General features: G+C 41.5%; 1 protein-coding gene across 1 annotated transcript in view; it reads right to left on the bottom strand.

Annotated features, from left to right (window-relative positions):
* The window catches only part of MTNR1B (melatonin receptor 1B), a 38,362-nt gene extending 28,071 nt beyond the window's left edge, over positions 1 to 10,291 (bottom strand). Inside the window, exon 1 of the mRNA XM_065851199.2 lies at positions 10,027 to 10,291. Within this exon, the coding sequence (XP_065707271.1) occupies positions 10,027 to 10,237 (211 nt within the window). The 5' untranslated portion in view covers positions 10,238 to 10,291. The remainder of the gene's footprint in view (positions 1 to 10,026) is intronic.
* Positions 10,292 to 19,872: the final 9,581 nt, after the last annotated feature.

Genomic DNA, 19,872 nt, shown 5'->3' with positions numbered 1-19,872 from the left:
CTAAATGCATATCACTCCAATTCCTCTAAAGATAGGCACACCAACATCTCCTTTTACCAAGTGGAATAGAACCTATCATTATATTCTAAAATAAAAGTGTCTTGGAGCTGATCTTGGCACTACCTGTTCACTTATCAACAAACTGACCACATCTTCTACAGGATAAAAGAAAATTATAACTTAGAGCTATCATCAAATGTGGTATTGCTACGTGCTTCAAAGGAGGATACAAAGTATCTTATAGCTGTAGAATAAGATTCCTCAAATTGCAATTTTACTGTAACCCTTAGGTGCTAGAATTTGTTTCACACCAGCCACTAATATATTCCATACTTTCTCCAGTTTTTGGTAGCATCAGCCTTTATGGCTTTGAACACTCAAAATATTCACAGAAGAGCCAGTAGATCTTTAAATTTACAATTTCCTGACTTCCACAGTTTACTTAGCATTTCAGAAAGTGACCTCCATTTTAGTATTCTCCATCTCCAGATTATGCTGAACATGTCCTTGGTCTTGTGTCATGATCCTCCGGATGATGAAAAAAGTTTATTCTAGTCTATCTACACTAAGGCTACACATTCTTTCATATACAGTGTCATATAAAGCTATCTCCTATTGCTTTTGAAGAAACTGTTTATCTCCTCAGGATTCCCTGTGATGCAGACTGATACATAGATTATTTTTCTCCTTTATGATGTTTCTGTACTCCTAAATGCTTCTTTCAGTCCCTTTAAGCTCATAATTTCCTTACAAACTTTCTACTTCCAAAATATTTCAAAATTTGGTATTCTTTAGATTTCTTCTCATCTAGAACATTCTTAGGCCTCTGATTTTCACTTTTTCTGAATTTACTTGGAAAGTTTACTTCCTTGCACTGAAGGATACCTCCTTTGTTAAAATAAGTTTCCTAATTTCCAGATGAACAATATTGGTATTTGACTTTCTCTTCTACCAACAAGTTAACAAAGTTTAAAGTCATTCTTTTATAAGTAACTGTGAAGATTTATTTTTTCAGCGGGTTGCTGTTTAAACCAAGTCTCACAGAAAAGAGGATGAAATTGGTGATGAACTTATTCTGTTTCCTCTCCAAGAAGAGATTCTAATTAGAAGTATGAGATGAGTCATGGGCACATGACTTAATAATTCTAGAAGTGATGTAGAAAGACTTGGAGTATCTATCATTCAGAGGTATTCTCTGAGAAGTGGTTTCATATCTTCATGGACAGACTTCACCATATGGGAAACCAGCTGGCAATGCAAGTTGGCAGAATGAACAAAAAGAACTTGAAATTGAGAGGTGGGAAGAGAGCCTGAGAAGCAATCATATCATAACACCTAGGGTAAGGGAAATTTTGGCTTCAGGAGGGTGATGGCAACCAATATGGAAAATAAGAGCTCAAAGACTGAGAAGTTTGACCTGAGTGGTAATAAAAAGTGCATAGAGTCAGCAAAAGAAGGCCTGGAACTGATGCAACAAAATAGGGGACCCAAAAACAGTGAAAAATTCAAATCAAACTCTATGGAAATAACTCTGTTAGAATAGAATTGCATCAACAATCAGAGAAGAGAAATATAGAACTGAAAGGTGTATAGACTTCATAAAAGGAAATTAAAGAAAAAAAGAGGATGATGTCCTGGTGGAAGCAAAAATTACATTGGGGAAGAGTTGTAAGGTCTGATCTGGTTTGGACTAGGACAGAACCAATTTCTCTTTCAGTAAGTTTTCTTTCCAGTTAAATTTCTCCTAAGTGACTACACATTCTGATGTTGACTACATGTTTTTCAAACAGTGTCTGCTTCTAAAATTGATAACACCTGTTTACAGTTGTTACCAAGGTGATGGTAGGATTGGCATGCAGAGAGACCCATATTTATATTTATATTTATCTCTACAGGAACCAAGGTCACTGTTAAGTATCTTATGTTCCACAGTGAGAGGGTGTAAAAGAGTCGAACCTACAGGCAGGAGTAGACAGAACAGTTAACTCAAAATTGGCCAGCAAAGTATTCCATGCCATACATGTCACACTCAGTTTAAAGCTGAAGGATCATGAGGATTGCTCTCCTTTCATGGCTGGTGTCTGAGGAGGACTCTGCCTGTTCTTCTGCCTCCAACCCCAATCCTGATCCATGTATTCCTCAATCCAGTTCCCATCTGCTGCTGAGTCCAGTCCAGGACTTCCCAGAGCCTGCCCCACAGCCTCAGAAGTGGGAGCCTCCACATTGCCAGTTCCATCATCAGGGAAGCTCAATATTGGTTTTGTATATTTTCTATTATTTCTCTTATTATAGCTAATCATACTCATTGTTATTGTTTTATTAAAGCTGTTTCAATTTTTCAACCCCTAAGTCTCTCACCCTTTTCTTCTTTCCCTTTCCCTTCTGGGAGAAGAGAGTGTCTGTGCTCTATTTCAATCTCCAGCCCAGACTTAAACGGTGACGAGACAACGTGCAGGAAAGTATTAATATGCAGAAACCTGCAGCAGGATGAGATCACTTCTGTCTTAGTAGGGAAATACTAATGGAAACAATTTAAGGTGGGACACTGGAGCTCCTCATATGCAAAGGAGATAATAAACATACTAATGAGTATTGAGTTCCAGACATACACCCAGTAGATTTCTTCAACATAGAGTCTGTTTGCCAACATATCCCAGCCTTTGTTTTGATAAAGAACAAAGACATCCCTAAAGAGCCTGTCATAGAAAATAAGGTTGTATTGAAAGCAGATGAGATTATTTTGTTTAAATTAAATGGAAGAATAGACAAACCAGACCTAACTAAGAAGGGGGTTTGCATGTTCCGATAAATAAAAGAAGCTAATTAGGAAAGTGATGTCTGCTGTATTGAGGAGCTGAGGGATTTGAAAGTGGAGGAAGCCTGGCATTTCTTTATATGGAAGATACAAAAATGCTCTCTGGATCTTGCATCCAAAAGAGAGGGGAAAATGTTCCAGATCTAGCTGGAGAAAAAGTTGTCTCAGCATGGATACCAGGGCAAGAAGCAAGGCTAGAAGAAACAGCACAAGATATGTCCATCAAAGAAAACTGCCGGCACGAGCAAAATTGATAAAATGGGAAATGACAAAAAAAATCCTAAACTTCATTTGCTTTGCAAAAACTTCTAAAATGAATAAAATGCCCTTTCACCACATTAACAAAATGAAAAAGGAAATCAGAGTTACTGGGGGACAGAGAATCTGAAAATCAACTTAAACTGGTTATTTATCTGAAAAAAGATTTTACTATACTTTCTAGTAAGAACAATAATGGTGGACTTGGGAACAAGGCAGTCTGGCAAGGAAGGAATTAACATATCTACAATAAAGTAAAAATGTCAGAGAGATTGAATATACTAGGTGGCAGGAATTTTCAAATGTGTTTTCTCAGAGGTAGTGCCAAGGGTTCTGAAAGGACAGAGAACTACATGTGGGACTTGTAAAAAGGGGCCAAATGTGTTCTCTGGTTCTCATTGCCAGTAGGGAGGCACTGATTGTTCTCAGACTGTGGCACACAGAGCTTGGCTCCCACACACATCCCAAAGAGCAATTTTGCCATGACTCACCTGCAGCTGTGGTGCTCTCACACTTTACTACTCATTTCCTCTTTCCTTGCTATGGTGCTGGCACAACTGCTGTTTCTTTTTGCATGAATGGTGCTAGCAAAAATTCAGAAAAACAATTAGGGAGTAATGAGAAAGCTAACAGAGTTTTGCCACGTCTGGAAGATTTATCTGTCTACCACAGAGTATGTGCTAACGTGGCAGTTGTATTTAAGGTGGTGAATTGGTTGCAGAGGAAGAATGAATTGAGAAATCTTCAGGCTTTTTAATCTCATCTGAATTGTAGGCAAGGCTGCAGAAACAAATTTGGAAGGAAATGAAAATTAAAGATGCAAGTGAAGACAAATGGAATAAAATTCAATGTGAGCTTATACAAAGTGGCTGTACCCACTAATCAGATCATTTTTACTCAATAAAAGCTGGACTTCGACTCTCTATACCTGGGAGGTTGTTCTAAACTCATCTAGTCTTGGAAGCACATATGTTTGGGTATCACACACAGTCTGTTGCTACCACTGCCTGAATGGTGACAGAAGAAAATGGTTGGACTGGAGGGAGATAACCTAGATTGAACTAATTTTGTCTGATTCAGAAGTATTATGTCACAAAACACAAAGAGAACTAATGAAATATTGTGATAATACAAAGTTGAGAGCCCACATTGATACCGAGAAATGTCAAGATCTTTGTTTTCCATTAGGACTAAAAGAGTAGAAAGTGGATAGAGTATAACAGCATGAGGCATGAGGTCAGGTACTGAAGGAATAATAATTGTGTGGACTGAAAAGACAAAAGAAAGAGAAGAGCTACATTAGCAAGTGACTGCACCAAGAAGAGTCATCTATATAATGTTATCACAGAAAATGAAAATGTGGCTCCAAGGTACATCAGGCTCATTTTGTCCATCCAGGGAAGGACAGAGCAGAAAAGAATGTCAATATTATTTTTGGAAGGTATTGGTGGTACCTCACGTGTGTTACTGTGAACAGTTCAGTTTTCTCTTGTTCAAGACATATTAATTCAGCTGGGATAGGTGAACTGGAAGGTCTAAGACAAGTGAAATGAAGAGCCTGGTTAATTAGAGGAAAGTAAAAGCATTTGCCTTGTTTACCATGAAAAACACAGGTTGAGAGGGAAATATGTGTTTATTCTCCATTAATATGACACAAGACTTCTCACCAGGTAGAGAAATGATCCATCCAAGTTAAACAACAATTATAGTTCTACAAATAAAAACATCCACTATAAATTAGCAAGTAATAAGCACAAAGTTAGAATAAAAAACATGTTTGAATTCTAGTATTATTGTAAAGAGATAGAAGAGCTTTATTTTAAGTGTTGGGTTCAATGAACTTGTGTAAATGTTGAAGTCATGTTCCCATTGATTTTTCAATATTGAGCAGCTTCAAGGCTAGAAATCCTGAAGGTGAGAGAAAATGTGAAAGCAAAACACACACATTCCCAGGGCTAAGAACTCCATGGATCCAGGGTTCAAGAAATTGGGAATACAAAAGCTGAAACCATAAAAGTGGTCTCTCAGGCTCTGCTCATCAGAATATATTAGTGTCAGCATCACTACTGATACTACAAGACAAGTTCTCCAAGTGGTTTCAGGACACAAGAAGCATTTGAACATCTCAGTTGTACTGGTAATGACTTTTTTGTTTGTTTTAATGCCAGCCTTATTGGGATCAATATGATATCTTGGAAGACATGCAGTGAGGAGAAAGAATATGTTAATTTAAAAACTGAACTTGAAAATTTACTGGAAGAATTACATGATGACTTCTGATTTCATATATCGATTCCTTCTCACCCAAATGTAGGTGACTACATTGTGATGGTTCTTCTTGATTCTCTTTATTTTTAGTGGAAATAAATAAGCACTTTTATGGGCTGAATCAGGTCATCCTAACGTAGATGTCAAAAATAAGTTAGATTAGTTATGCCCTGAAAATGTTTATTTTTCTCCATTAATCATAAAGGGAGCCCAAATGAAGAAGTTCAGAAACAGGTATCACCACTGTAGTCTTCTAAAAGGTGAATTTTACCCAGGAGACAACTGTCCTCTATCCCAGTGGACAGAAATAATAATAAAGGAGGAATAAAGAAGAGAAAGAGAACTGTTGTGGCCAAAGAGATTAAGAATAACTGAAAACAGCACATAACAATGGAGAAAACCTCCCCTCAGCTATATTACAGAGATGCGGAGGGAAGGCTATGGAAAGGGAAATAACATGGAAAAAGAGTACAAGTGTTGGTTATATTGCCAAACATGTTTATTTAGTAGACAGATGACTACCAAAATTACAATTCTATGTGCAGGAATGTTTTATTTTGTACAAATGTTCATATAAGAAGTATTTTCCATCTCTACAGCCATACACACATTAGATAGAGTTAAATATGCAAATACACCCATGTGCTTACAGGTAAAAGAAACATGAATTTTTAATTAATTTATGTTGCAATAGCACCTTGCTATTTGAATGGAAATTAGAGTCTCATTGTCCTATGTTAGTTTTTATATATAGAAAGGAAAACAGTGGAGACGATGAAGAGGACTGACACGATGCACTAAAAATATCACTTAGTGCTAATGTATTCCTTGGCAGTGCACCAAGGTTAATATTAGGTCTTTTGCCAAAAGTCAAAGGATCCCAAGTCCTCACTACACTTTGAAATGAGATTGAGTTAATGTGCCTAATTCTCACCCCTCAATGATTTTATGCTGGCTTTAAGGCCAATGCAATACAAATGGTTTGCTTTACCTCCTCTCTCCTGTGGGAGATGCCTTGGCAGTTCCCACCTTCTGAAGTGCTTCCTACTGGGTTCTTAGCCTAGCTCATAATGTAATGGTTATAGCTACAGCTATACAAATGCATCCTGACATTCTTAAAAGCATCTAATGGTTTTGATTGACTTAATGCACCTTCAGGACACTTGACCATCCAGCAGCCATTGAGCACATGTAAACTTTAGCATGTCAAAAGTTTAGTATTTTAAGAGCTGCCTTCAACTGGGCATGCTTAATTGAAGACACCCAAAATCAATAGTTGCTTTGGAAAATTCAGAACACATTTGATATTTCAAATAGAAAGACAGGCTAATTTATTTTATTAGTTCCATATACAGAGTTTTATTTAACTTTGTAGTGTGTTGGACAAAGTTATTCCTATCCCAAATTAGAAATGACAAAAGCATTAATTTCTGTAAATTAAATCACTTTTAGAGCTCAGGAGTTGCTCAGCCTCTCACAGAAAGACTGGGTGCCATTATGTAAGAAGACAAGCATGTAGATTCATACCAATTATGCTATGCATTACTTGGAAGAGCCTTCACAAATTTTCCCCTCCCCCTCCAAAACCAAATTTAAACGTGGGAAAGAGGCTTCTGTATGCTATGAAACAATCCTTCTCTTGTAAAGCTGGCAAAATTCCCACTGTTTAAGGAGTGAATGAGCAATCTTTAAAAGCACCAATCCTACTCATTCGCCATTTTTCTCATGCTGAGAATAATACTTACCAACATAAAGGCTAAAGGGTCATCTTATTTCACTCCATTCTTGTACCTCGTAATATATAATAGCATTAAAATAGATTTGCTTTTGATCATGCTTTAATTTTAAGGAGTGATGCATAATCACACTGTTTGCAATTACCAGATTTCTTTGTAAAGCCTCTGACAGAATAATGTTGATAAACCTAGAAATATGCTCAAGCCCTGTTTTGCCTTCTGAAGAGATTATTATTTGTACTACAGAAATGGGCAGAACTGCTTAATTCATTCCTCATACACCTGCAGCTTATTTGAAGTCCCAGACTCTCATCCCTATCCAAGAAAATATCTCATTAGCTTCTTCAAAGATAATTGAGTGTTCATGGCACTATAGCTGTTTGTTTCTTCTCCATTCAGCTGGACCCCCGCCATCTTGTCACAGCCATTTCACTGGCTTCATCTTCTCTCTTTCTGACATCCTCTACCACAAGTCTAACCCTTTTCATACCATGTTTCCTCACCATTTTACTTTCTGCCACATCTGGTCCCCTTGCGTGTACATATATGTTTCTGGTTTGCTCAGAAAGGAAAACCTGTAAATCCACCTGCTTGTCCATCTTCTTTCCTTGTTGGAGGCAAAGGGCTCCCAAGCACTGCCTTAGCTTTCCCCTACCTTCCCATTCCCTCCATCACTTCACTCACTTCAATTTGCAGTCCTCTTCCACCCTGCTCCTTAGGAAATTTTCTCTTGAAAGACCTCTGTGGACATTTACCAAACTATCCTCTTACAGTTTCATCCTCAAGAGCCATCTCTTCCTGATGGAAAACTAAGAACTGGCAATTTAAAAGGTATTTAATTGTATGAAGATTATCCAGAAGGAACTCCCTGCTATTCTTCATGATAGTTATCGAAGATGAAGAGATCCTTGGGACAGGGTCAGTGACATCGCATTAAGGATGAACCTAGAAGGAGATCAATTAGTAGGTATTTGAATTAGATAAGAAGACCACGTCTTATTGCAACAGCCTTAGGACTCCACAAAGCACTTTGATCAATACCTTGAAACTTTCTCTTCCATGCGCCAATCACTTCCAGTCCGACCCCTCCTCTCCGCTGCCGTTCGAAGGAAGGAAAGGGTTCCGATGAGAGCTCCTCTCTTGCTCCTCCTCGGCCGGGATTTGACACCTCGAGCCGGTCGCGCTCACCAGTTCCCTGGGCCCTCACCTGCCCGGAGCCCAGGCGCGAATCCCCCCGGGAACGCACATGCCCCGGCGCCGAGGAGGCCGGGAGGGCGTCGGAGACTGAGGGGCCTCCCTGGTGAGCAGCTCCCCCCTCCGCGGCGGTGCGCGCAGATCAGCTCCGCTCCGCTCGGCGACCGCTGCTGCCGGTCTGCGTGCGGAGAGCTCCGGTTTCCGGCACTGCCGGCTCACGGGGGGCACCGGGTAAGGCTTTACCGACCTCGGTATGGCTCCGCTACCTTCAGCAGCGGCTTGGGTGCCTCGGATGTACAACCCAAAGGACCGTGCCCGGTGCCCCGAGCAGCTCCCTCCCTTTTTCTTCCCTTGCTTACCCAAACCGCGCTTTCAGATGTCCTCAACTTCGGCGCTGCCCCGCTGGCATCCCTCCAGCATTTAGACTTGTAATGACTAGGGAGAGGAAGTCTCATCCCTCTATAAACTGCTTCTGTTCCTAAGCATAATTTGATTTAAAACAAGGGCCAGTGAATGCCTATTTCCAGTTAGCAGGGGCTCTAGTCACTACACGTGAAACATGATAGCGCTGGGACAGCGAGACCCGTTCAAAAAAACCCACAAACAAAAAGCACCCGGGGAAAAACAAGTCGCCAGTTCTTCCTCCTGACTCCTGGTGAGGAAGCATCCTGCCGCCTCTCAGGTGTGAAGCTGGACCGGTATGATACACACCGCGCTCGGTCCGGTAGCGCAGGGGATGCCATGCGCCTGACTTCCTCAGCTCCCGGCAAAATTTTGTTACCCCCACCTGCGAGTGCACCGCAAAAAGATGACATTCAAGGCTTGAAGAAGCGAGCAGTTTGGGGAACTGTTTGGTGCCACGGGAACTTGAGTAGATACACCCCTATTTCGGGGGTAGCACCTGGCACTGCAGCAACACCCAAGAGAGAGCCGAGCTTCACATCAGTTAACGACCCGGGGCAACAGCTGCATCAGCGCGGGGGGGCGGGCAGAGCATCCGCACAGAGCGGGGCAGCCGTGAATGAGATAAGAACTCAGCCGGGACAAGTCGGTGCTGACTCCCGAGTTTTTGTAGTTTAAGACACGTGCAAAGGTGAAAAGAGAAAGCAAATAAGTTTAGCAAATAAATCACACAGAGCCACGTTCTAGCGCACACACACACAGAGAAAAAAATATAGACACGACTGAAGGAAAATATCCCACTTTATTTGCTGCTTTCTGGTTGAAGGACATTCGGTGAGGAACAAGAAAGCCGATGCTGAGAAAGGCTGTTGCAAACTCCGATGAAGATTCCGGAGCGAGGGCTCAGCCGCTTTCCTGCACACGCCCAGAGCCCCATCTTCAGAAGAAACCTCTTCAGCAAGTCTTAAAGTTCCCTCTTTCTTTCTCCGACCGTTTTGGCCACGCTTTTTGCCTCCGGTATTTTAATCGGATGGCACCGATTCCCCTAATCCACAGAGACTAGACAATGCCTCATTAAGAGCCAGTTAATGACCTGCATTCCTCCCTGAGGGGCTAGAGCAGGATAGAAAACAGGCTAAGGGGAGCGCAGGGGCAGCTGCCAAGGACTGAGGGCTTGGAGGTCCCTGCACACGTTACAAGGCAAGAGGGGGACCCTTTGGTTCCCTGCCCTGAGCAGGTGGCCTGCCCGAACTGCACGGGCGGGCTGGGCACCGCAGGGCAGCGAGAATCGGGACCAGGGTGCCCGTGGGTCTCCGGGTGCTCCTGACCGCCTGCCGGGGCTCGAGCCCTTACCTGAGTTCCTGAGCTTGCGGTTCTTAAAGACGGAGATGATGACCAGCAGGTTGCCCAAGATGTCCACCACGGTGGTGAAGATCAGCACGCTGGACAGCACCGGCACCACCCAGCCGGGCCGCGGCGCGCCCGCCGCCTCCCGCTCTGCCAAGCCGAAGCGGCCTCGCCCGCCCGGGTCGCAGCAGTTCCTCAGGGAGCCATTCTCCAGCATCGCGCTTCGGCCGCCTCCTCACCCCGAGCGGCCGCTGCCCCGGCAGCAGCGCGGCAGCTCCGCTGACTGGCCGGGCGGGAGAGCGGGAAGGCTTTTAACGGCCGCGCCGCGCGCTCTGCCCCGCCCTCCACCCTGCGGAGCTGCCGGGGCGGGGCCAAGGGCGGGGCAAGGGCGCGGCTATCGCCCCCCCAGGCTGCACGGGGAAGCCCGGGGGCGGGCACTTCGGCTGGGCCCCGCCCCGTTGCGCGGGAGGCGGCTGCGGAGGCAGGCGTGCGGGGGCGGTTGGCGGGAGCGGCGTCCCCGGCGGGGCGGGGGATCCCGGGCAGGCGAGCGCCGCTCGGTGCCGGGGCGAGGGCAGAGCAATGGAGGCGGCAGTGCGCGGTCAGCCCCGGTGACAGCTGGCGCGACTGGAAAGCCCGGGAGAGCCGCGGGGATCGGCGAGAGCGGCGAAGGGCCGGGCGGGGGCGCCTGGCGGAGAAGCCCCTTCCCTAAGGGAATCCCCGCAGAGCCCCCGGCCCCGCCTGGGTGCAGCGGCGTCCCGGCGCCCGGCTCCGCCACAAGCCTTATGGTTTTGTTTTTCTCTTCTCTTTTTTGTGTTGTTGTTGTTGTTGTTTGTTTGTTTGTTTGTGGGGTTTGTGTTTGCTTTGTTTTGGTTATGTTTTGCTTCCCGAGGCTCACCCCAGCGTGTTCCCGGCGGTGCAAAACCCGGGACCCCCTTCCGCTGACCGCCCCCAGGCACTCGGTGCACCCAGCCGTTTTTTTTCTGATTAATTCCCTCCTTTACTCTGGGCTACAGAGCTATAATAAAAAGGTTTATACGCTTACATTGACACGGACTTATGCTTCGTGTTTGAATGAAACAGGGTCAGATCAAGACTAAGGACAACACCCGTAGGGTGATAACTACGAAAGTCACAGACAGATCATGCTCGGAACCAATGTCAGCTTTGGAAAACGTGTGTGTTTCAGGGGTTTTTCTTTTCAAGCTGCAGGAGCAGACAGTAGGGCACCGAGGGACTTCACTCTGAAATTAAGTTAGAAGCAGATAGCTTCATTTGGGATGCCGAAGTGACATATGCCATATGTCAGTAAGCGTTAAATAACTGTGATGCCTGCGGCATGGGGACAGACCCTGCCTGTGTCCGTGCATGGCTTCCAGTGGGGCTGGCACAGTGACCCAGTGCCACTGACGTTGACCAGTGGGTTCCCATAGCATGTGCTGACCATTAGAGCTGCAGACATAACTCGCAAGGGTTTTGCATTGTTTTCAGGCCAAAGAGGCCACACTGGATCATTGTCCTTTTTTTGCCCCACTTTTGAGAACGATGCAGCGGCTACACCTGTAGAAGAGGTTACTGTGTAGTTGTGGTCTTCCTTTTTGTGACTGTTCAACACAGAGATAGGTATGCCCCGTAGCTTTTCAAGACTTAGATCTTGAGGTAACCTGATAACCTGAGGCGAGTTTCTGTCCTTTCTAACAGCAAATAACTTATGGCACATTGCTTGAGACTTACTTCTATGGAAATGTGCACTTGTGTAATCAAAATACTACAAATTATTGTGTGGACTTATTATTCCAAATTAAAAATAGTTTATTGCTGTTCAATTTTAATGTATTCCTAATCAATTTTAGATACACTAAAATAATCCTGGTTGGAATGAACTTAAAAATGTGCATATGGATTTTTGCACCAGTATTATTTATACTGATTAAAAAAAATCATACTTCACATGCTTTCTGTTTAATGTAGACAATATGTAAAACATCATGATCTTTTTCAAACTACAGAATGAGTTATATTGGCTTCATGGCTTAAACCAAAGACAGACTGCCTTATGAGAATTATCACTCCTGAATAGTTATTTTGTAGTTCCGCCATAAGAAGGTAATAATTGCACACTTGACAGAACAGGCTTGTTCTTGATGGAAGCAAAAGTTTACTTGATTTTCTTTCTCCAGAAGATTTAAAGTAAGTTTATCCAAGGAAATGCCTATTTTCTGTATTCATCAGTGCAAAGAAGGATTTTTCTCCAGTGAATAATCTACCTTTAAGAAGAGCTTTTGCATTACAGTGTCTCCCTTTATCTACCTCTGCTGCGATTTCCCTTTTCAGAAAGTTAGTATCCTCACTGCCTGTTATCTATGTACTACTTTAGTCTCATTGCCTTATTATGGAAAACTTACAGATATTATCATTTATTTTTATGTCTTGGGCTCTTTCTGGGCATCCTTCCAGAGTCTGTGTAAGTGCTTTTAGGAGAAATTCAAATTTTGTTTTCTGTTATTACTACAGGATTTATTTTTAACTGTTTGTTAAAGACAGCTTAAACTGTCTCTGAGCATAAATGTAACTTTTCAGGGTAAGCTTTGCTCCTGTCATTCTCCAGGTTTGCAGTTCATCCACCCAAGAGGAACGCTATATATTTCCCATCACACACAATTGTTATGTATCATCACTCATTTTGTTTTACAGCTCCCAAAAGTGCGCCAACTGATTTAGAGAAAAAATTAGAAAACTATGGCCTCAACTTGGCCTGAAGTATGAGCCTGATACAAAATGTGAAATAAAATAAGTGTTGCTGGTTTTGTAACACTGGTCTGTCTTTTGTGGCTGTGCTGGCATTTGACAGGAGGGAAACAAGTAGGTAGGAATAAAAATGGTAGCTGTCCTGCCTCAGCAACCTGTAAAGGGCAGGTTCTTCATCTGATCTGAGTTCCCACTCTCTTCATTTACATCAGTTACAAAGGTCAGAATTATTATTGACACTTATCTGTAAAAGGATAAGTTATAAATGTTATAAATTTGCTCTTTAGAGTGATTGATTAAACTGCATTAAACAATCTATGGATGCTCTTGCTCGGCTTTATAGTAGCGTTATTTCAAATTAACTAAATTCCCTTTGAAAGTGTTTAAGCATGTTTAAGCCTATTGATTGTTATAGTTAATACGAAATAACTGATTGTTGCAGAGAGCACTTAATCTCAAAGAAAAGGGTATATTCTTCACAGTTGGGTTGTTAAGACCTTTCTATTTTTCAGTTTGGGAAACTTTCTTCCAATTCTGTGTCAAGGAAAAGTAACTGTTATATATTTCTTTTTGAGAGCAATCGAAGTTTTCCAAGGTAAACTATATTTGTGTTGCAGTGTAAGACCAGGAATTGCCTTGATGGTGGAGCAATCCAATATTCCATGCATTGCTCTGCTGCCAGAGGCTGTACTCTCTTGTTTGCCCTCCCTCCTTCCCCCCTTTTTTTTTTCTTTTCATTCCAAAGACAACTGCCTGCTTCCTCAAGATACATTTATGTACTTTGTTTTCTCTCTTTTGTTCATTTGATTTTTCTGAAGGGACCCATCTCTAATTGTTCACAGAAGTCAAAATTTTACATAAGCATGAATGAAATTTCAGGGCAGAGGTTCCTATTGGTGAAATCTCTTGAATTTTGGCTGTTCCAGTAGAACAGAAGGATAAATTCTGTCTCTTCTCTGTTCGTTGTATCAGCACACATTTCTACAAGAAGCACACCCTTTTACAGAAGCCCCTGTTTCTACAAGACCAAAGGGCAATTAGAGCTAAAGTGTTCCTACTTTTAACTGTCTCAATTTGAGCTGACTGTTTTCACATGGCAGAAGCTGGAGTTTGGACTTCTGTACCACTTCCATTTCTATCCAATCTTGACTTTTTTAAAGTAGTTCTTTATGTATATTTCTGTCAACTCAAGCTCAGCCACTGTATAAATGAAAGGCTGTTTGCCTGTCCACTGCTGTCATGAGCCCATACAGAAAAGCAGTATCTCCTTTAATAAAGAAGAGTCTGTCTTTTCTGTAGGAACAGAAGATTCACTTAGTAACATTTTACGGTCTGCATTTCATCTTTTGTCGTGCAATGTTAATGTTTTTCAGGTAAAAATCAAAGCTTTAGTGGGTTATTTTGTTGTGATAATTTTTGAACCATTTTTTTCCTGCTAGAAATTTTACATAAACTGAGATCTATCATTTAATTATCAAGAATTTATTGGGTTTTTTTAGTCACATTGAATTTCCATGGTACATAACAGGATCCTTTTGCTTGGAATTGTCAATAAAAAGAGTCATCTTGTTTTGAAACTTTAAATAGATTGGGCAAAACAAAGATGGGGAGTGGGAAGGGATTTCAGTTGGGTACATCTCTACTTCAGAGAGAGATCTACTTCCAAAGGACAGTGTGTTCATTGTGCTTTCATCATTGGCTTCAAGTCACTCCAGGGGAGATTTAGATTGGATATAAAGAAAAATCTATCCATGGAAAGGGTTGTCAGGCATTGGAACAGGCTGCCCAGGGAGGCGGTTTGAGTTCCGATCCATGGAGGCATTTAAAAGACATGTAGATGTGCTTCTTAGGGACATAGTTTAGTGGTGGACTTGACTGTGTCAGTTTTATGTTTGGACTTGATGAACTTAAAGGTCTTTTCCACCTAAAATTATTCTATGATTGTATGGTAGGTGTGGAAGGCTGACGGAATAGATAACCTTGTGCATGCCTTTCTGCTGAAACTGAAGAGGAGCTTTGATGACTTAGACCAGATCCTTCAGTATCAGGTGATTAAAGGTAATTCTCGCTTGCTGAAGATTACTCCAAGGCATCATAACAAGGATAGAACTAAACCTCAGACTCCTGATTTGGATTCAGTGTCAACATTTGAAAGCCATCCTATCTCTAAACATGCTTACCTATTCCACCTTCCTATTCTTTAGCGTAGGTAGATACACACACACACTGTCTATGTCTACTTGTATATGCACTACTGTTACTATTCCACTACTGGGACTGTTTTACAATTTGTGTCGTGCTTTTCTAACATATAAGTGCTAGACTGGAATGGAAGAAACTGATTTTCACTCAGGACCCAAACTAATACTTGAGCTTACATTTTCCAGGGGTGAAAGGCTATTTCCATAATCCCACATAACCCTTTGACTAATCCTGTTTAAAATGGAAAACCGAGCCAGAAGAAAATAATTGGTTTATTTTATTAAAGTGAGCTAGCACAATCCCTTGTTCCTGCAGCATTCAGGTACTGTTATCTCTGTCCTTCAGCTTGTTTTTGCAAGCAGCTGCTAGTTTTGTCACAGCCAGAAGGCCAAGATGGGCTGGGAGTGAGCACTGGCAATCAGGAGGTCCCCAAGTCCTACTGGTCACCATCCCATGGATTTGCCATGGCACTGTGGATAACTAACTTCATTTCTTTGTTTCTTTTGTCGCACTAAAATGAGGCTAAAGAAACTCTGTTATGTATTTCTTGTGAGGGAATTGAGAGTTAATCAGTTAATGATTTAAAATGTATTTAATTTTGCTATGCAGCTTATTGTCTTGTTTAAGTTAATGCAGAGCTGTCATGGATGGCCTAAGCTGCATAAAGACCAGCCTGTATCTCTCTGCCAATACCAGCAGTAACAGATGGTCTGCTTCACAGGGTTGACCATGAATTCAACATGAGCTAAAATTTGGAACAAAGGAATAACTGGGTTGGGTGAATCAAACTAGTTCACAACTTAAATACCATTTTTTTTTTAAAGAAAGGAGCCAAGTTTCATACTTCACCAGTGCTGTCCCAAAGACAGTATGAATTGTGCTGTCTTGAGCTCTGACACAGTGTCAAGCTGTCACCTGAGATATGAGGGTATCACATGAGATCTCTCAAGTGGCTGACACAATACACACAAGACACAGTTACAACTGTCATTTTACCAAAGGGTTAGAAGTCTGGCTCTTTCATTTCTAGCCAACTCCTGATTTTCAGAAAACCTCTGGAAGTATAAAAACCTCAAACCTTTAGGCCATGACTCAACTCCAGTGGAGTTCACAGAAAATTTGAAAGTTGTTGGGAGGGGCTAACAAAAGGACAGATATGTTGATAGAAGGCCTGATTATCTAAAGTCCAACTTCCATAGAAAGTTTAGGTTAGAGTGCCCCAGTACTCAGGTTGCCACCATCTAGACTACCTAGTGCTGCATCTACTTGGTTCTTGTATGCCAGGGAAATCAGGACTGGAGCTGGAACATGATGGACTGATGGTAACAAAAAGCAAGTTAGACTTTGTGATTGCTTGATTAGAATAGATAATTTTCTGATAACCACCACCACACCTATCAAATAGCTTAGCTGGATTTGTTTTTCCACTGTTGCCTCTGATTCAGAGCCAACAGTCTTGCCCTTTCACTTTGATAACTAACAAGAGTAAGCAGTGAGTCAACTGTGGTTGGTGGTGTGGTGCAATGTAAGACAGATTGGAAGATAGAACAATAGAGCATCGTGTGAATTGGAACTTAATGCCTGGGTTCATTGCCTTGCCTGGATAACAAAATCTGACCCACTGCATTATCTGCCACCCTGTTCGGGGGTAATGCATTTAGAGCCATGTATCTCTCTTCAGTGACAGCCAATGTAAAGTCTAAACACCACTTCAGATACTGTAATGGTGTTCAAGAGAGAAACATTATTGTAGTAACTGAAGTGCTGTAGTGCTCTTGTGATGATCTTCATTACAGGTGAGTTTCACCTATTAAAGTCTTCAAAGTGAAGTGTGGTTTTACCCATATTATATCATTCACTGCACTAGAGTCTTCTTCTACTTAATGTTGAAATTATCTAGACTAAGTTTTGAGTGTGTCAGTTTCAGAAAGTGTTAAAAAGAATCTCCAACTACTTTTTCATCTCAGGTGCAGTAATCACGCTTTTCTTCTGGCACTCTCCCAGCACAAAGGACAAAATCATATTAGAGGACAAAGTTATATTTATGGTAAATGTTAACTATTCATGCATTGACTGGAATTCATTAACTGGACAAATGCCTGGAGGTATATTTGTGAAAGTGCTTCAGAATTGTTTTTTAACTCAGTATGATTATTAACTCAAACAATAAGAAATGAAATTCTGCTAAACTTGGTATTGCTGACATGAAGGATATGGCTGAAAGCAGAACATAAAATTAGGAATTCAGGAAGCTAATTGGAATATGCTGTGCTGGCACTACTTTTAAAACTAAAGAAAAGAAGAAAAATTAGTGTGTCTAGCTTGGCTTGAAGTACGTAAGGGCTGCATGGATTATAGACAAATGTTATGGGACATGGATGAAAATTAGGAAAAGAAGAGATGACAATCCTACACTACTGAAAACAGGATACTTGAAAAATGCACTAGTGTGAAGGAACAAACAGGTCTGGAGTATCATAAGGGGATGGACAATTAGAACTATTTGACATTTAAGGTTTTTTCACAGGAGGGAAGGAAAACAAAAAAAATTCGAATTTTTAAAGTTAAGGTCCTGAAAATAGCATATAAACAGAAATAGTGTATAAACAGTCTTTTTCAGTGAAGAATAGTTTTCAAAAAAAGCAATATGCTACTGAGATATGCAAATTGGCCATAAGCAATTATTTTGACAGGAGAAGCCTAATTATCAATTCCTCCACTTTTGGCATGAACTAAACTTGATTAGCTTGTGGAACAAGTCTAGCCCTTACAGATATTGAGTGATCATACAAAACTGTGTCATACAGTGACACAAAAAGGTTTGAATTTAGACTTTACGAACTTCAACTTTGCTATTTGTCTGACACTTTATTCACTTGAAAACTTAAGCTGCAGTTTTCTGGCATTTTTCATATGTCATGTCCTGGTTTTTTTAATTAAAGAAAGAAAACTGGAAGTTGAATATTCTGTCATTTGGAATTTATTGACCTTCCTCTGGACTGTCACTGATAGTGAACATTATATATTTAAATTTTCTCTACAGCTCTCTTCTGTTCAAATTAATGAGATAATGACTAGTCACAATTAGTTGTCATTCTCTCTTTTTTTTTTACCAGCATTAAATCAGTCTGAGGTTATTGAGTTTCATGGCTTTCAGCAGAAGACGGGAGATACTTAGGAATCTGGATTTCATTCCGGAGCTGGGAAAAGATTTGTTTTTACGGTTCTGACCTTTCAGTCTATTTCTCCTCTATTTGTTGATTTCTGCTCTATCCTACCCTGTTCCTCCATATTTTCTCCCTTCTGCTGGACCACACCTCGTTCCTACTCTCATCTCTTTTTCTTACCCAACTTGCATTGTTTCTATTTGCTTTCTCAGACAATCCTTGTCTCCCCTTTTGGGATCTCTCTTTAAGATGCCAGTACCTCCCTTTCCTCATACGTAGGGAGTCTCCTCACCTGGCAAAGTCCAGTTCTCCTTTGGCTGCTGTGAAAGTTTCATCTTACCCTTTTCCCTACTTTATGGTTTCCCAGTATCACCCTCCTTTTCCTGCAGTTCAATATCAATCAGTCTTGCATTTTCTTTCTCCCCTGCTGCTGATCCCTCTTTCTGTCCCCAAGTACCTGTACCTCAAAGTATTTTGTCTTACCGCTTTGTTCACTTTTGATTTATGAAATTCTAGCCTAGGCTTCTAGAGCAGACTGGTCTTTGTAACAACTTTGCCTGGCAGGTTGTTCTAACCTGCCTTTTCCTCTCACTAGGTCCTGCTTTGGACTTGCATTGGATTGATTTTTGTCCTCTCCACACTACGTCAAGAAAACATCCTTTGCGTGTTTAAGGGTGTTAGAATGGTTTGGGGACAATGAGCTGAGAGGAGTCTTTTTGCTTTTGTTGCCAGTCATAAACCCAGGTCAGTCACTCTTAGAAGAGGCATTTCAGGGGAGACCTTTGGAAGAAGCTGTAACCTTCTATTGAGCTGTGAACAGTAAGGTGAACGTGAATGGAAAGAAGTTGAAACACGCTCAACCAATATGTTGAGGTGGCATTTGTAAAAGTCACAGAGGAGAGAATGCAGAATCTCTGCAAGTTTCAGGGCATTCACCTTTTGGCCAGAATTAGAACTTGAGGAAATCTCAGACATATTCAAAGAGAATAATAGCTACAGACAGGTTTGCCCTGTACATTTGGGGACAACATGACATTAGCCTAAAATCTGGGTCTTAGCAGTTCAGATCCACAGGATGCATCAGCAGCAATTTATGGTGTGGGACTGTGGTGGGGGTCAGTTAATGCATGTCTTCTTGAGGGTTTATAGCAGAAGAGTTGATAAGCCTTGAGTTTATTGCATCTTCTGGGAAAAGGAGGTAGAGGCATTATCTCCTAATCAATATTTGCCTGTCCATAGTGTCTGTGGTCTGCAATCTTATATCCATATATGCTTTTGTGTCTGTATGCTCTGTCATCTTTAAGCTCTTTTTTTTTGCCATCCTTTAGAATAAACTGGACCCCTTTATTAGTAATCATGATTACCCTTTCTTGGCTTCACTCTCCTTCTGTCCTTTTTAAATAAGAAGGAGCTTTGCCATTCCTGAATTTCCATCTGAATACCTTATGAAGCTTTCATAATTTCACAGGGATTTCCTTTATTTTCTTATTCTTTGCCCTAAAGCCAGCCAAACTTCTGGGAGGGTAAATATCAAGTTTGTCATAGACAATGCTGGTGCTGTAACTGTAAGAGCAGAAAACTACGAAGCCACCTTTACTGCACAGCAGCTGATCATGGACCAAACAGAAACAAACTTTTTGATCTTGGTTTTGTTTGTTTTTTCCCCACCAGCACAATTGTAGGAGGTTATTTTAAAGGCTTCCTCAGAGACCTTTGAAATGACAAGCTTTCTCCTATC

The sequence above is a fragment of the Patagioenas fasciata genome, chromosome 1 (genome assembly GCF_037038585.1).
Source record: "Patagioenas fasciata isolate bPatFas1 chromosome 1, bPatFas1.hap1, whole genome shotgun sequence".
NCBI lineage: Eukaryota > Metazoa > Chordata > Aves > Columbiformes > Columbidae > Patagioenas > Patagioenas fasciata.
The sequence above is the reverse complement of the archived record's forward strand: the minus strand, read 5'-3'. Positions and strand labels throughout refer to the sequence as shown.